This window comes from Amblyomma mixtum, chromosome 3, assembly GCF_055824585.1.
Source record: "Amblyomma mixtum isolate Tamu chromosome 3, ASM5582458v1, whole genome shotgun sequence".
Lineage (NCBI taxonomy): Eukaryota > Metazoa > Arthropoda > Arachnida > Ixodida > Ixodidae > Amblyomma > Amblyomma mixtum.
In genome coordinates, this window is record NC_143014.1 from 168531252 (window position 1) to 168549605 (window position 18354).

An 18354-nucleotide genomic window follows, 5' to 3' on the forward strand; every position below is an offset into this window, starting at 1 on the left:
GGAAAAATGTTTATTGTTACATATAGACTGCGAAAGAGGTGACATTTATACTACACAAGCAGTCACAGGTAACTAATATGCAACCGCGCTGATTATTCTACAATAGGGCCTCCAAGTCCAAATGATTCCAATTGGAATTATTGCAAAATATTTTAGCGCTTCTAAATGTGTTTACCTGAAATAATTTATTTTAAGGAGTAAAGTGATGCTTGCTTGTACCCTTCCACTTGATTAGAGAAAAGCAAAAGCAGTTTTCTTTTTTCTATGCCGTGCAAGGGAGGACGTGGCACCAGCCGATGGCGACAGCAAAGCGTACGCAGTTATTATCTCCCTTTAAATTCTATTTTGGTGCATTTAATAGCCATTATTTTGAATTGCATCATTACCACTAGCAAGGATCGTGCTCATGAGGGCATCCCTACATGCAGCTAGGGTAAATAGCGAGCTTACATGCATGCAGCCCGACTCTAAAGAAAGTGACATCTTCAGAGAGAAGGTTTCTCTAGATCAAGGGACTGTGAGAGAGCATTGCTTTCAGTTCTTGAGGCAAATGACTGTACAAATCTTACAGCGGCTTCGAAATACCTTGTCTGCACTTCAGAGGCTGCATGCCATCAATCCTGATAACATAGAAAGCATGAAAAGCCATGAAGGTATACTGAAGCTGCAGCTGCATTTTTTTTTATGTTCCTTCATCGAACTTGAGTCAGAAATACAGCAACTGCAAATAGTTAACATGCACTTGATCACACATCATGTTTGAGTTTTAGTAGCATCTGTTTAGGGGATAGTTGGCTCTTTATTTAAGACTTACCACTTCACAGCTAAACACAAAGCACACATCACATAAAGGTAGACGGGACAAGTGCTAATTGAAGGATTCCATTGAAAAGGGCCCACTGTAGAAGAGAGGAATTTAGTCGCATTTGTTTAGGGGCCAGTTTCTGCTGTCTGTTCACCGTAGTCTCAAAGACTAGAATATACGAGAAGCCATCCTTATTATTAGGCGACGCTGTAAACTGCAGTTAGCAATTAGTACAATTAGTAACAAGCTCTTCAGTAACAGTGCAGGGCCATGCTTGAACCAGGCATTCTAGAAACGGTGGGAAACGCGGGACCCATGGGCATGCTCACAAAATGCTGGGAATGGTGGTGCACGTTTGTTAGATGGCACACCATTGCAGTGTGCTTGCAGGTTTTGATGCATACACTGTAGAGCCTTCGCTAGAGTAGCTGCCGAAAATATCTGTAGACAATTTTCAATCCGATCTTAGCTCGCCAAATTGTCATTTTATTGATTTCCTTTCACATATGTAAACATAGAAAAAAGTACGATCCTGTCCGCTGTGTGAGCGAAGGTAGGAATTACAGGATGAAAAATATTGACACCAACCTTTAATTTTCTCACATGGGCACGTCACATTTCTTGTCGGCCAGTGGCTGCGTCAGTGCATTTATTGCAGTGCAAATAAATGCACTGCAACAGCTATGATATTCAATATTTCTTCAAAATATGTCTACTTAAGATGCTTTTTCTGTTTTTACTCTTCGTTGAAGCTTTCTATTGGCCACTGTAGAGCGAAATTCTCTGTGTCAACAGCGCTGTCTGCATGCACCGTCTGCTCGTGCGCACTGCACGACGGAATTGCACCACACTCCACTGTTGGTCTCCTTGGTGGCACGGTGTCATGCAGTCGTGTCATGCTCATTCCAGCCGAACGCGTGGCACCACGCGAGTATGCAGAAAACTCCATGAGTGCCATCAGCTCGAAGACACCATGAGTTTATGGCATGCAGCGGCATCATACAGAGAAACTTGCGGCGAATGCCCTTTTTCATATCTGGTGCAACTTTGAAACTTGTTTCAGACATGTTCTCGCATGTGAACTTGACGAAAAACAGATGTGCAACAAAATGAAGCTTGGCTAATGGTGATTCCACGAATCCAGTTCAGTCTTCAACTTCAAGGAAATACTAATTCAATGTCCTGCTGAGTTGCTGGCTAGAATATGACAAAACTACTAAATAATTATTCATTAATTTATTTGCAATGTACCTTGCTTGAAGACCAAGCAAAAGGGCCAAAATTTTGCGCTCTGTATTCCATTTCTCTCATCAATTCCAAATGCTATTATTTATTGTTCTTAAATGACAACTATATTCATAATATCGCTTCTGTTCTATTTGGCCACAAATGTGGCGCTCAGGTTAAATGGCATGGCTGCTTTCGGCTACTTTTGTCTTGAGTTCTCGCTGCTTTTAAAATATGCCCAACCGTAGCCCTAGTTACATATCAAAGTGAAACCTTTGCGTGAACATGGCACCGCAATCCGCGGCCTCAGTGTCGTTTAGAGGCGATAGTTAAGAAACGCGCACAATGCAGTCAAATGCATCAAAACCCCCCTGCAGTGCTGCTACGCCTCTGCTTCTTGCCATTGATGCTTTGTGCTTTGCGCTGCCCGGTGCTGCGACCATCCCCCCTTTTTCATTTTACTACATCTCGCAGCTCTTTTACTGCCTTCCATTTCTCAGCGGCTCACGCCGCCTTCTTTCCCCTTTTATAGCCAGCTTTTTTTTTCCCCCATGTGCATGTCTTGTTTCAGGTCCCAAGGCCTTCGAAAAGTTGGCTTCTTCTTGCAGCTCTCTGTACTCCATCTCATAACTTGCAGCGCTACCAGAGACCTCCTCAACCAATCAGGAAAACACGTTGAATGTGTTCTTCCGTTCCTAGTTGTCTGCATGTCGTTTTCTCGTGGCGGACACAGATATGGTTAGAAAGAAGAATAAATTGACGCTGCCTACACACCGGAAGCATAAGCGCGCTCATGTACACTAAACGCAAACATTTTGCGGGACGTTACACCATTTGTCACATTCTCATTTTTAGTTCAGCGTGTACAAATGAGACGCAACGATAATCTCAGCCTAGTAGTGTCATCTGGTCGTCAAAATGGGAAGCATTTTTTCCAACAAACCAACACTTTCTTTAGGATTACAAGCGGCACAATCATCACTCTAAATAAACAATAAGGCAGATTTATCGCTTATACTTTTCGTTATAGACGAGATGAGACAAAGTGAAAGCTTGGTGCCCCATTTATGGCCAGTGAACATACTGAAAACGGCAGTAACAATGACGAATTCAGTCTGAGGCGAAGGGTTGTGCTTCTTCGAAGGGTGTCGTCATTTTGGAAACGATGTTCTGGAGCACGCAAGACTCGCGCACACTGAACTTCGGAAATAGCTTATGCAATGTGAGCGTGTGTTAAGGCTCGATATGGAATAGTGTTTGATGCATGCACACTTTAAAGAATGCTATCCCATGTGCGTGTATGCCTATTTTATACTGGCACTACATTCCACAACGTCAGAATGTTGCCTGTGCACTCATCACAGCTTTGGTAGCGCAGCGAGGAACTACTGGGATGGAGTATAGCCTGTGGGTAACTCCTTTGTTACCATGGGAAAAACAACTTTTTTATAGGTCTGAGACATACTTTTTTCCTGCAAAATATGTGAAGCGTAAAAAAAGTGAAATTTACTTGAAAATGATGGCAATAAAATGTGCTTTCTGAGAATGTTTATTTCAACACAAATACTTCATGTGAATATTGAAAAAATATGGCGGTCACAAAAAAATTGAAAATTAAGAGAAAAATTGTATTGACAGCTGAACTCCTTTAAGAGAAAGAATACTAAAATCATTCTGGAAAGTACAAAACGTTTCCAACTTGTTCCTGAGAAAATTTGAGTTTATAACTCAAAAAGTAACTCGCAAATTTTTTTTCTGACACTACATGAAGCAAGTCCATCTTCAAAGTGCCCTTGATATTAATTTTTTACACCGAGCAAATAATTTTCAAAGTAAAATGTGATGTATCAAAATATAGCTTGATAAATGTACTTTTTGACATTAGCTTGAGCTAAAAATGTTTAAAAAAAAAATTGCAGAAACACAAAAAGTATATCTTCCATACCATTTGTGATGATCTGCTCACAATGAAAATTATAAGAGGTAATACAGTGAAACCTCATTATAATGAATAGGTAAAAAACAAAAATGGTTCAGTATAGCTGAAATTTGTATTAAAAAATTTCTCCAAAAACTGATGCTGGAGAAGCAAAATCTAATCACCGAAAGCACAGCAACTGAGACAGACTTTTCCTGTAGCTTTACCACCATATTGAAGCCGTTCACGGCGATTGCAAAAGCCGCAAAAAACCCGAGCAGCAAATGTCAAATAGGTTGGCTTTCCTGCGAAGCACTGCAGCATGCGGCGATGGTAGGTCAAACACCAGTTAGGGTGGCTTCCTCTCCATGCAGCGGTGTCACATAAAAAATCGGACGCCAAGACTGAAGCTAATGCCGTTGTCACCACCTACACTTTGTGACAGTTGACTTGAGCAGAGGGTGGCTGCTGGAAAGCTACACCAACCAGTCATGTCGCTGGTCCCAAGGAACTATCTACAGGTGTGAGAGGCACAAATTTGTGCTGGCTGCCTGGATGTCAGCTGTTCTTGTTGCTGTTTCTTTTGTAGGACTGTTTGCAAAAGCGAGATAAAGCGTGAATTATGGCACCAACGCTTGCCACACCACCACTAGTCACCCGTTTTGTCAGACAAAGCGTGTTGCCTGCCTTGCGAGTGGTCACAGATTGGTGCTTGGCAGTTTGATATATTCATTTTATGGCAAACCGTGTTCGATATATAAAGTAAGAAATTCATGTGTTTGTTGAAAATATTTAGGAAGAGTTCGATAAAGCCAATAATTTGTAACATCCGTGTTCGTTATAACTACGTTTACTCTAAACTGCTTGAAAATGCTCTACAGTGCACTGATCTTACAAGAAACTATTTCAGAAGACGTTTTGAATGATATAGGGCCAGTCTGAAGACATCCACACCTTTCTCGAACAGCTTTGGGCTATTACGAAGCGTCGATCCGAGGTTGGTGCCCTGATTTCTGCCGGGCCTAAAGTCGATTCTTTTTTTGAGTAGATGGAAGTAAGTTTTGCCTGTATGATGACACCAGATATACCATTCATGACATACAGTGCGATGCGTAAACTGGCTCCATGAGAGAAAAAACAGACAAGAAACAGAAACTGAAGCCTACTGGCGGACACGTGGCCACATTTTGTGTTTACATTGAGCAGTTTCTTCATGAGAATCAAATTCCAGCCATGCAGTATCATTGTCAGAGTCACTGCTGCTTGAAGCACGAAAAAAATCTGCTGCAGATACAGCAGAATTGCACGAAGCGGGATTTTTCCAAGCGCGCGCCATCTCTGCGGCTGACGCCGTCCCACGAGTGCACTACACCAGAACCTCAACTTCAAAGGCGTTTCAAAAATTCCAGCTAGCGGAAAAAAATACCAACGATGCAAGAAACGAACGTAAAGTGTGTAAATAATAAACTAGTTAGTGTAACGAATTCTCGGCAGCCCTGATAGTACTGGAATCTCACTTTGAATCCGTCGATCACTGGAGATCGATACATAGTGGTGTGGTAACGAAAGAGTTAAGCCATTTCAAAGAGCGTGTTTCATCATCTTTGATATCTATTTGTTTCTGACTGTTGGCAGGCATTGCTAATACACCGTTGTGTGTCTGTTCCTTTGAGATGTCCTCGACCGCACGCATGTCGCGATTTTATTCCGCAGAAGGTACATTTGCCATGACCAGACACACTTTACTATAGCCCTTTTCATCGCTACGGTGGCTCATTGGTTATGATGCTCGCCTACTGACCTGAAAGACGTGAGTTCGATCCTGGCCACAGCGGCCACATTTGGATGGATGCGGAATACAGAGGCCCATGTACTGTGTGATGTCAGTGCACGTTAAAGAACCCCAGGTGGTCGAAATTTCCGGAGCCCTCCACTATGGCGTTCCTCATAGACTTATTCGCTTTGGGATGTTAAACCCCGTAATCCAAACCACTATATAGCCCCTTCCGTATTAAGAATGTCTGCTATAAACGAAAAAAAAATGTACTCATTTATGAAAGGCGAAATGGGACCTCATTTTCACTTTGCTATATACCCGGGTTTTTGCTGTATGCGAGTTCACTATAGCTGGGTTCTACTGTAGTAGCATTGGGACTTGTTTGTAGAGGTCAGGTGCTTGCTGTGAACACTTCTAAATTACTGAAATTTGTAATGTACTTCATATGTACTGTCGGGGACAAAAGTCTCGTGGACATGTGAGCCACAACTGAAGTCTATGGGTGTCTTATTAACTTGTGGCTCCAGCTCACAATAGTGGAGGTGAAAGTTCTACTTGAGTGCTATAATGTGGGGCAGTGAAATGAATTGCCCGTTGAAAAATATCATGCCTGTGTGACGAGATGGCTTTTTTGGCTTTGCGCATCCTATAGACTTTTGTCTCTAAAAGTACATAGCAGACCTGTGTTAATAAGTTTACTCCGTGTTTGCCAGTTGTGTTTATTTATGCATCCTGGAAAAGTACTTCTTGAAACCTCATATCTTGTGTTTGTTTTTTTTCCCTTACCATTTTATATATGCTTCTTTAAACCTTTTCAGAAACTGGAGCTGGAGAAGTACATGCTGTATGCACATGGTTCTGACCTCTGTCACGATTTGGAGCTGCGACATGCCATGGCCAACTGCTTTGAGGCACTCATGGGTGAGAGCTGTCTCCGTGTAGAGTACTGGAAAAAAAATTGTGGTCTCCCTTTTGGATAAGTTTTTGTTGAGCTGAATTTTCTGATAAAGGGAACTGTTTGGGGACCTTTGATTCCTGTCTTACAGACACATGTGAAAAAAATCTGGTTCGCATAAACTTTTTAACTTTTGCGCATTGATCTTGCCTTTGACTTTTGTTCCAGAGCGCCAGCTAATCAATTGGCTTGCATTAATGTATTCCACTGTACAAAAAAAGAAAGGCAGTGCAACTACCACAGCACAAAAGGAGGCTGAAAGTGCATAATGATATTATTCATGATGAACAACTGCTGTGATGATTTGGGGGTGGTTTTAGACATACAGTAACAGCATTTTATGAGCATAAAGGTAGTAAGCAATCTTTAGTAAACATTGAGCAGATGTCCCCTAATGTGATAAAATAGCTGTTACTGCCAGAAAACTTTCTAAAACACACGACTGGTAGGTTGACGGCAGATTCAAAGTTGAAAACAATTTTATTTGAATTGGTTCCTCAGTTTGCAAAAAGAGTTTTTTTCTGAGTGCCTAATTAATAAATTCTAGTGGACTACTACTCCTTAATACTTGTCTCATTCCTAGGCCTGGACTGTGACTTTTGTTTTTATGAGAATTGATCCTCAGTAGCATAGACCAGTTTGATAAATGGTGTTGAGGTATGTTTTTTGCTCATAAGTGTGTGCAGAGCCTTAGAAGCAATAAAACTGGAAAAGATACTCCACAGTGCAATTTAAATAATTAGCTACAGCTCTTGCTCTTGCTCTTCCTATCGCTCGTCCTAAGAAGCAACTGCCAGTGCGAACAAACCAGGTAAACTGCTTTAGCGGAACCAGTTTGCATATAAATTAACTTTTTTACCCCAGGCTGACCCCCCCAATATTGCATGGTTGTTTTTCCGAAGAAAGGTCAACTTAAACACGACTGTAGTAAAACAATCTGAGATGCCAGTAACCTAACCCTCTAACCTCAACACCGCACTGAAAGCAACTGTGCTCGCCAGCGTTGGGCACAGCCCAGCATTGGGTGCAGTCAGCCCTTTGCAGGCACGAACCAAGAAGGGTCGTGTCGAAGGACAAGTGCAGGCATGCACTTCGGTGGTCCGCAAACCATACCATAGACCGGTCCTTGTGCTGGGAGTGTCGGGGCTGGGGCGCTTCCCATTTCAAGCATCAGCGTCGCTCTGTGGCGCCGCCTCATGGCTCCCCGGGGGCCGTCTCTTTACTGGTTTGTGCAAAATCAGGATTGGCCAAGATTCCCGCATAGCACCCCAAATCTTCGAATTAACCAAGCTGGTGCAGGCTGCCACTTTGAATTATCCGGTCAAATTTGCTTTACAGTTTATGGGACTGCAGAAATTCTTTGAATTATCTATGATTTAGAATTAACTGTATTCAAATTATTGAGGTTTTGCTTATGTGGCAATATGTGCACTTAAACTTCTCGGGATTTTGAGGTTTGGTTTTATGGTTTTATGGGGTTTAACGTCCCAAAGCGACGGGGGATTTTGAGGAAATGTTTGCTTGAGTGACAGATCGCCGAACTGAAATGTGGTTTATTTTGATGAACCAAAATAAATATCGGGTATTTTAATACTCCTTGAGGAACCTATATCATAGTACTGAAACTCTGCAAATGTAATTTCTATCTGCATATTTAATTACACGTCGTAATTTTACCATTGTATACTGTGCAAGTTCTCTTATGTTTCTGGCACCTTTTCTACTACACATCTTTAATGAGTGCAAAGTGTTTCACCTTCTCTAGGAACATTAATTAGTGTCTTCCTTGATGAAGGTCTTGTAAATTTATAACTGTGACTAATGCAGTTTGCCAGCCAGCACATGCAGCTGCTGTTCAGGCTACAAGCCGGGTGCATAGCCATACAAGTGTAAAGCAGATACGGTTTCCCGGTATTTCATTATGGAAAAAAAATGACGCTCAACAGTTTTGCAAGCTAAGCATTTCAGAGTTGTAGCGTCCAGTTTCATTGATGAAAATTGCTGCAAATGTCCTTAAATGATGCATTCTAAGCTTATGCGAATTTTTTTTTTTTTGTTCATAGCAAATTTGAATCGAGTAGATAATAGTTTTGAATCAAATATTTCGAATACTTTTGGCACAAAAAAGAAGTACAGTAGATGTTTTCAAAACAATCTATTTTCATGGCACACGAGGCCATGACATGAAAAAAAAAAAAGAAAGAGTTCATTGAAGCGTTGTTGCACTCACTGAAGCTATGTTAACCGTTTGCAAAAATGGCCATCAGGAATTGGGGGATGGACCTACATGCGGTGCCGAGCTGTTTGTGGGGTCTGAGGCAAGTTTGGTTGAGCCACAAGTGTTATAAACCTCGTGCTTGTGCCAGTTCTTTCCATAATTCATAGATCTCCACATATCAAAATAAAAGAAACGATCGATTGCATATGCAAATTGGTTCCTCTAATTTGAACTGCACATCATATACCTAGCTCATTCGCACTAGTGGACACTTTCGTGGACAAGAGCAGTATTGGACGAAATGTCGGTAGCTAGCACGAGAGCAAACTTCCAGTTCTTCTGGCTATCTCCAAAGGATGTGTAACATTGGCATGCATCGCATCGGAATCCAAAACTGCAAGACTGTTGGCAGTTCGATTTACCTCCTAGCCAGCCGGGCCTCGTGAGTGGAAGGCATGGAAGTTGTGCTGTTTTATTGTCTTTGATTGCCACTTACCTCTTACTGCCAGTCTCCTAATTGTGATTACGTCATTGTGCACTCAGTGACGCCCTCCTGCAAGAAGTACGTTAAACCGAAACCACACAAAGCAGGCATTCCGGAAATGTTAGTTGTTTTCGACATACTGTGAGATTTCGAATACCGAACATTTGGATCAGATTGAATATCGAATAATTTAGTATTCGACAGAATATTTGAAATTTCCGAATATTCGCACAAGCATAATGGATTCTGGTCCAGAAGCAGTACTTTCCAAAATGTTTGCTGACCAGAAAGTTGCACTGTGCTGAAATTCATTCAACTGCAGTTCTTTTGTATTGAATACAGTGGTGTCTCGGCAGGTGACTTTGGAGAACTTCATTTATCTGAAAAGTTTGTTCAAGTGGCATTCGTACAATTTCGTGGCTTTCGTGGCGTGCAAGATCCTGCCAGATGCCCTATAGCAACATTTATTTGTCCGTTATTCTCACAACACTTTTTTTTTTTTCCTTATATTTGATGTCCTGTTCATTTGACAATACTAATATTGGGGCTATGCTGCAACTTGAGGCACCAACCACATTGAAGTATCGTTATTAAATATAGATAGCAATTCAGTGTGAGCTTGAAAATATGCAATACATTGCAGTAATGCTAGATATGTATTGTATTCTAGACGGTTGCTGCCTTCTGTGACCTGAAAGAAAAGCATTTGAGTGTATGTGTTTTTTTTTTGTTTTTTTTCTCCATGCCTTTGCAGGTGCTCTCTTTTTAGACAGCGGTATCAAAGTGGCTGATCGTGTCTTCTCTACAACGCTTTTCTCAGAGCCTGACCTTTTAGATGTCTGGGTCAACTATCCACCACATCCTTTGCAGGTGAGATTCGTATGTTGTATTTCCTGTATGCACAAGGGGTGCCACATCAAGGTTATAATGCCCTCGTGTTCACTCTTAGAATGCCTGTATGGTGTGGTGCCTCTGCTCCATATTACACAAACAGCTTAAGTTGGAAAGTGAAGTTTTCTGTCCTTTAGTAAAGTCTTTTGTAACAGCTTTCACATTTTTTAGTGAATGTGTGTGCATCATTGAAAAGAGGGACAACATGAATAGCATGCGTGCTGGCTATCTTAGTCAGACGAGTATCAAGAGCAGTGACAACTGAATACTAGTGTGGTATTGCATGTTGGAGCAACGCTACAATGGATGATATGCGAACAAGTATCACTGCTTGTTATGACCAACTCTCATGGGGAGTTTACGAATGTGGGTAGTAAAACTTAGTGGAAATAATAGGAAGCGCTTCAACAGTTCACTCTTTTGCACTGATATCTTGCTCAAAAGAAACCTGCATTATTTTCCTACAGGTGATCACAATGCAGTCCTGTCATCGTGGTCTGTAAAACATTGCAGGAAAAACATTGTGACATCTCTTTGTTTCTTTGTTGCTGTTGCACATTCTTTGTGAATGGGGCACGTTTAAGGGCTTGCCGATACAGTGAAAGATTGTTAATTTGGGCTTGAGTAGTTTGAATTTGGGATAATTCGAACTGCACAGCTTGATGCCAGCTCGTTAATTTGAATGCATATTGGTTCCGCTACCAGTAATTAGAACCGTGCGCCACCTTTCCTGGGTGGTCTTTTTACACGGCCAACGAAGAAATGCATGCAGGAAGGTAAAAGCAGCGCGCAAGGCCAGAAGAGCGAGGGTTGGAGTTGGCAGCTCTGTCTCAGTCGTCAGCTACGGCTTAGTGGCAGTATCTTGCTTTGTGACCTCAGACTTCTTGCATAACCTTGTTTTTTTTTTTTTAAGCAATGGATAATGCCACCAGCACTGAGATATAAAGGATCACATCGCAGCCTCGCTGGAACTCATGCAACAAACAAATAAGAGCTTTCGCTGATGTTTACTGCATGTCTTTTTCCTACACCAAAATGCTTCGAGAGATTATTTACCTCCTGTATGGAGACAACACCAGACCATTAGCGAAACGAGACATCCCAAAACTCCGCATGACCCAGAAAAGCGCGTTTTTGACGTTCATTGAAATGGCATTGGTTTAACGTTTTGTGACTGGAGTCTTAAGGCTAGAAAATCAAGCAACATGTGGCAGTCGTGCAATGTTGTTGCAACCTCTGCGACTTGTAAATTTGCACTTAAATTCGCAGGTTGTGTGACCATTTTGGTTGACAAGAGAGGACAGTCACAAGACAGTCGCACACTGCTTGATCTTCTGGCCTTGCAACTCATGTTGCCCGTAAACCATTGAACTGATCAATGGCACCTCGGAGAGGTTTGTCAAAATCGACATCTCTCGTTCCTAACGAGACCACTCCAGAAAAGCTACCTGCAGCTTGTGACTTGCGCTTGCTAGTGTGACTGTCAGCACTGCCAACCTGCTCCTTGTTTGAAAATCACAGCCGGTTGTGCACACTTTGTCACTCCAGTGTGGAGCCTCTATTGTTTAATTATGTAAGTACGTACTGAACACTACCAGTCTCTTCTCCAGTTTGAAGGGGAAGAGGGCTTTATAACATATGTTGGCCATTTCCTTCCAGGAAAACAATGCAGAAAGTGGTCACAAACTTTAAACAATAAAATAGTATAATCTCACTACCAGGCTGCTTTCTGATTGCAACGCGTTGTGTTCAATGTTGACTATCATTAGTTCCGGTTAATTTGAGCTCTTTTGATGTCCCCATGTGGTTTGAATTAATATAGTTTTTATTGTAGCACTTTATCAAAACCGAATCGAATACTAATCATATGGTGATAGAACTGAATCAGATACAGATAAAATATTTTTACAAATTTTGCTACTTGTGTGAATAGTCGTGCAAAGCAAATAATCATGCTAAATAATTTAGCAAAGTACTAGTGATGGCCGTGCGGTACGGTGCTGTTCCTTATATAGAGTTATAGCTATAGCTGTCAAAAGATGCAACACTCATTTCGACAGGGAGTAAGCAACACGAAGTCAGTATATTAAATGTACTAGTATGTCGAATGTACCGGAAAATTACCTTTTGCTACTGATGATGACAACAAACAGTCTACTGCCAAATCTCAGTAGATGAAAGGGGCATTATAAGTCGTGGCCTTCAAGATGAAGAATCGAAGCAGGGTTTGCTATACCTGCCTCAGCCCTGCCGCATCTGTGAGCAGTATGAACATCGCCACACTAATGGATCACGTCACAGCCGTTTTTGAAACAGTTATCGAATAAAACTACGGTATGCCTCACTCGAACTTCATACCAATGATTAAAAAGCTATTCAAAACCTTGAGAACATATTTGATTCATTTAAAATTATTTTCAACATGCACTTGTTGAGCAAATTTAATTGGAGAATATTCTATTCACCATTCAAAAATTTCAAATATTTGTACACCCCTAGGTATATCGTATGAGGCGTGCATGTTGTATACAGTAGTCTGAAATTTAAAATACCATAAAAACCTGTTTATAATACGGAGCCACATATAATATGATGTGTAATTTGGGGATAGCGAAAACAGAAGAAAAAAAAATTGGCTGTGGTTTAGCTCTGGTTAAACCTGGAGTGACGTGATAGATACAGCTGGCCGAGTGGAACTTGCAGAGTCGAATTGCAAAGTCAGTCTTTTGCCGCTGCGTTTCGCTGGGTGTTCCTTCTTCATCTTCGTCCCTGGACGTGGATTCACAGTTACTGCATAATTTCCTTTCCTCAGATTCATTTTCTTCATTACAGCCCCTCTTTCTGTTTCTTCTTTCACTCCCACTTCCTCCCTTCCTCTAAAAACGGATGACGGGTGTCCACTGCAGCCACAGGCATACGGCCGAGGTGCGACCACGCTCGACGAGGCAAAGTGGCTGGCGTAGTGAAGCTATCGCTTCAAAAGTTTTCATCGGAATATAATGCGAGTAAGGCAGTCAGCTCGAAGATGTTCTGGAAGTGCCGACGTGTTAGATACGACGCAAGTAACGCGGGCACCAAATATCTGGCAGATACAAATCGGGCACTGCGCTTGCGCCTTCTCGTGTCCTTCGCCGCGAGCATGCGCAGACCGGCTCACGCGCAGGCACGCAGGTTCTGTAGTCGGTGCTTTAGTGATCGTCATCGTTGGGTGTATTGTCTTCCGAAAAGCCTTTGTCAGAGATCTTTCCGCTGAAACACGTCTTCGGTACCATTGAGTGCATTTGATATCCCGCATTTTTTTAGTTTACAACCGATGAGCTCCTCGGGAATGCTAGCCCAAGCGTCCGTCATCCAACTGCACAGCGTGGCTGGAGAGGCGCGTGTCCGGCGGCAGTAACTGCAGGCTTTCCCTACCTCGTCCACACCATGAGCAGCGCTTGATGCGGTACCGACGCTTTTGGCAGCTACGGTTACTTTCCTTTTAAAGGCAGCCAAGGACTGCTATCGTAGTCCCGATACCGTGGGAGGTGCGATCATGCTGGGGCGTCGTGAGGTCAGGTCAGCATAGTGACCTGGCATCAAAATCGAAACTACTGCTTCATGCCACCGCTAGATAGCGCCTCCTCTCACTCAAAGCGGGGTGGTAAAAGCGCTTGATAATAACGAAACTGGACCTGCGGATTTTGGCCAAAAATTGCTTGCATTTGCATATAATATGAGGCAGAAATTTGACATACTAAAATCCGGAAAAAAACCTCGTATTATATGCGGGTTTTTACGGTAATTGGCACAGATTTCCACATGGGTTCAGGAGGAAATGAGAACGAGTGCTATGCCCATTAGGTCTTTTGCTTGAAAGGTGGTACAGCAAAATTCCTTACAATGAGGTGGCATGTACAGTATGTTAGGAGCTTCTTCTCAGTTGTGCTTAGTTTCTGCCCAGTTTCAGGATCCTTGCTATCTTGATAGCCTTTTCAGTACCTTACTGCAGATAAATGGAAGCTAGGTTACAGCTGCATTATGAGATAAAACTGCGCAAAAATGGATGAAAGTACTTTGGAAACCTGAAATGTTTAGAAATGCTTGTGGACCAAGTGGCACAAAGCTTTCAAGGATTGACAAGAAACTTTTGCAAGATTAACTTTTGGGCACCTGTCCACTCTGAAAACATGGCAGTGTGGCTGCAGTGATATTTGTACTGAACCATTGCAGGCAGGTGAGTGTCAGAATGATTACAGATGAATCGGAACTTACTAAAATAATTTTTCATGAAATTGTGAAAGAGGAGGTGAAGATAAGAAAACGTCATGCAAAACTTTGCTGCCAAGAACCTGTTAGTTTGTTGAAAGGAGCATTATTAGCTTGTTAGCTACCACTGGCAGCCTCAGATGGCTGGCCACCATATTACAGTAAAAGCTCGTTAATTTGACCCCCGTTAATTTGAACAAATTTTGCCGTGCGCCGGTTAATTCGACTTCACTCCACAGCCCGCCAAGCCGGTGCGCTGAGAGCAAAAAGAAAAAACACTGCCACAAGCAGCGCTACTGTACGGCTGATAGACCATCCGTATGGTCATCATCATCAGCAGCGTGAGAGAGGGCGAGGGAAGTGAGGTTAGCGGCGGCCGAAGTGGCTGGCGTCTTTGTGCTTTGTTGTGTTGCAGCCGTCGTGTTGGTGTCGTCCACTTAACCCTATTGACAGCAAGTCTCATTTTGGCGTGTGTCGTCGTTTCCGTTTGTTCTTGCTGCCACAATCGCGGTTATTTAACCGTAAGGCGGCGTCTTATTTAGCAATTGCGCGCTTTGCCAGCGTGTTTACTGCGCTGCTTTCAACTGGGTAGCGCGCAGTGCCTCCGCGCCTCGCCTTTGTGTCCTGGCAGCTCATCGAGGGTGAAATAATTGAAGAAGTGACAGGCGCTGCCAACGACGATTCGTTGGAAGGTGACGATTGTGAGCAGTTGCCCCAAATGCCTAAGTGCTCGGTGAAAGAAGCCGCAGAAGCCTTGTCCGTGCAGGAGGACTTCTGTGAACAAATCTCTGACGGTGCGTGTGTCGTGGAGCACCTGGTAGCTGTTAGAGCTATCGTAGTCGCTCAAATTCGCTCGAAAAAGCAGACGACGATAACAGATTTCTTTGCCAAATAAAGGTACGTCCTGTTGCGACAAACATTGTTTTTTTGTTGTTCATTCGATATTTCGACATTCAGATAATTCGACAATTTTTCGCGGTCCCGTCAGTGTCGGATTAACGAGCTTTCACTGTACCACAGTAACAAAACTCTTGCTGCTGTTACGCTGCACTGTCTGTACTGAGGAGCACACGGTGTTTTTTCTCTGATGACTGTACGTGCTAATGAAAGAAGCCAACAGTCACTGAAACCAACAGAAGCACAGGGAGACCTCCACTACGGCACCTCTTTCTCTCTTTCTTCTTTCACTCCCACCTTCCTCCCTTCCTTTATGGCGCGGTTCAGGTGTCCACCAAGATATTTGAGACAGATACTGCGCCATTTCCTTTCTTCAAAAACCGATTTTCACAGGGGGATATTTTTTTGTTGGTAAATTATCTGTTAAATATTTTTGTTAAATTATCTTCCTTGTAAAAATGATCAAACTACTTATTTCCCACTTTGATCAACACTGCCATTAAAAAAAAAAAAAATCTTGATTTCTGTGGTTGTTGTGTGGGCTCCTTTCATAAATGTATCTCAATGAGCCCCTCATTTCCCTACTCTTGTGTGCTCATGACTGTATGTGTTGTACACCCAGCATAAGTGGATACTTTGAGCATGTGATGTGCAAATGATTTGGTAATGAACATATCATAGTACTCATGAGGAGCATATATCAGACTAGTCACCCACATTGAGGTGCAAAATTATATATCAAGATACTTGCATAAAGAATTGATCCATCTGACGCGCTTTACAGGAAGTTAGCCAAAACTTAGTTATACTGCTGAAGATTACCAGGCTAAAATTACAAGCAATTAGCCAGAAGCTTTGAGTTGAAACCATACTTTCAGTAACAAAACGAACGCTTTCTTTGTTCTTTGCTTGAGTACGGAGAAGCACTTTGTTACCTACATGTAACATCAGAACCCACACAGGCAGCACAAAAGCTTTTATTCACAGCAAAAACATGTAGCTTTGATTCAAAAACATATCTCTGAAATGATTGTTTTTACTCAGCTTTAACAGAATGTTTTTTTTTTTTAGAGATAGCAAGAAAGGTTACTTTGATTGAACAGTTTGTGGACATTCCAGCCTTTGAGACCAGAATCTAAAGTTTTGCTGAGATTGTCACAGGTGTTCTGCACTAGTAAAGCGCAAGACCAGCATTATGTTGTTGCTACCATAAACTTTCTGTGCCTTGCTGCACAGTGCAAATGTTTCCATCGAGGCGCTTTCTATGTTTGCCATGTTTCTGATAAGACTGAATGGTACTCTGGCATTTTAATTTCTTTTGTTCTTGCCGTTGAAAAAGTTCTTGCATTCTTTGAAGGTGTCATTAAGTCTTCAAAAGCATGGTGGCATGATTTAGTATATTTTGGTGGTGCATAACATCTATGATGTGTTCTCTGCTGTTGCAATTCTAGGACCAACTGCCAGAAGGTGACAGAAAATGGATTGACTCTGTTCCACTGCTGAAGGTGAGTTATTCCATAATTTTGTACAGCACTGTGCTGGACAGTGTATGCATAAATGCATGCAGGATTGTTGAATTGCAGCAACCTGCAGGTTCCACTTTTGTGTGGAAGGAAAAGGGAATTGCGGCCAAGTATTGAAGTTAATAGGCTGGAATAGAAGTCCTAGACCACTGCCTAAATACAGGGTCTGTTCTGAAAGTAGTAGGACTGATTTTTTCCTGAGCAAACGGGTGGACGAGAGGCGGTCTCCATGAGCAGGATCGTTGGAGGGGGATATTAGGAATGCTGGGGAAAATCGGCAGTCGGCTCTCGGCCGTTGAAGAGAGCAGGACGCTTGTGCTGTGAACCCCTGTCAAAATGTCTCGTCACGCAGAATCATGGAGCGTTTACTGGATCAGCGATACACGATCATATTTTCTATAAATCTTGGTAAAACTGGCAAAGAGACTCGCGATGATTAAGGAGGCCTACGGTGACACTGTCATGAGTAGATCAGGTGTTTTTTGAGTGGCAAAAGCTGTTCCGAGAAGGTAAGGAAAGAGTGAAGGAAGACGACCGCTCCAGACACCCTTCGAGCAGCAAGACCAACGAAAATGTGTAACGAGTGAAACATTTACTGAACAGTGATCGTAGGATGAGTATCAGAATGATTAGTGATGAGTTGAGCATTCCTCAAACTGAAGTTTTTGAGATCGTGACAGAAAACTTAGCCATGAGGAAAGTGTGCGCGAAGTTGGTTCCGGGAGTGATGTCAGAGGAGCAAAAGGCCAACCGGAAAGCGATCTGCCAGGATGTCTTCTTCATCATGTGAATGAGGACCCCGATTTTTTGCCCAGCAGAAGCTGGCAGTGCTTCTTCAGCCCCCCTACAGTCCCAATGGACATATTTTGATTGTAATAGGACGTAAAAAAAAAAAAAAACAATGCAAATGTGATCTTCTTCTGCCTTGTGCAATGCCATTCAATTTTACATGTTGCCTCAACCACTTTTACTCTGCTCATCTTAATTTTAATGGCACCACAAAACAATGTCAATGGCAGTGTCAATTTGCGTGCATTTAAGCCTTGTGAAGTACAGTACACTCCCTTTAAGATGAACTTGAAGGGACCTGGGGGTGCTTGGGAGCTTTAACTTTAGGTAGTGAATTATTGTGAAGAGTTTAGTTTGATGCTACAGGTGACGCTCTCCAAGGGATACAACCAAGCTGTATTGTGTAGACCCGGCATACTATGCTGGTGCATATCTTGCAACAAATTGTGTTGTTGTACGGAGGAATGGATTCTTGTGTTGTCATAATTTCGCAGAAACTGAATGAGTTTGAGCTGCTGACTGGCATTGAATTCACCCACATCCGTCTGCTGGCTAAAGCCTTCACCCATCGCAGCATTGGATTCAACAACCTTACCCTGTGAGTAGCCCATTTATTCATGCA

The 18354-nt window shown here is 42.4% G+C and overlaps 1 protein-coding gene across 5 annotated transcripts in view; it reads left to right on the top strand.

Moving 5' to 3' along the window:
- The window catches only part of LOC149352649 (ribonuclease 3-like), a 136183-nt gene that overhangs the window by 71020 nt on the left and 46809 nt on the right, over positions 1–18354 (top strand). For all 5 annotated transcript variants that reach the window (XM_089581849.1, XM_089581850.1, XM_089581851.1 and 2 more), the window contains 4 exons: positions 6546–6648; positions 10139–10254; positions 16872–16925; positions 18227–18330. In XM_089581849.1, the coding sequence (XP_089437975.1) occupies positions 6546–6648; positions 10139–10254; positions 16872–16925; positions 18227–18330 (377 nt within the window). The remainder of the gene's footprint in view (positions 1–6545; positions 6649–10138; positions 10255–16871; positions 16926–18226; positions 18331–18354) is intronic.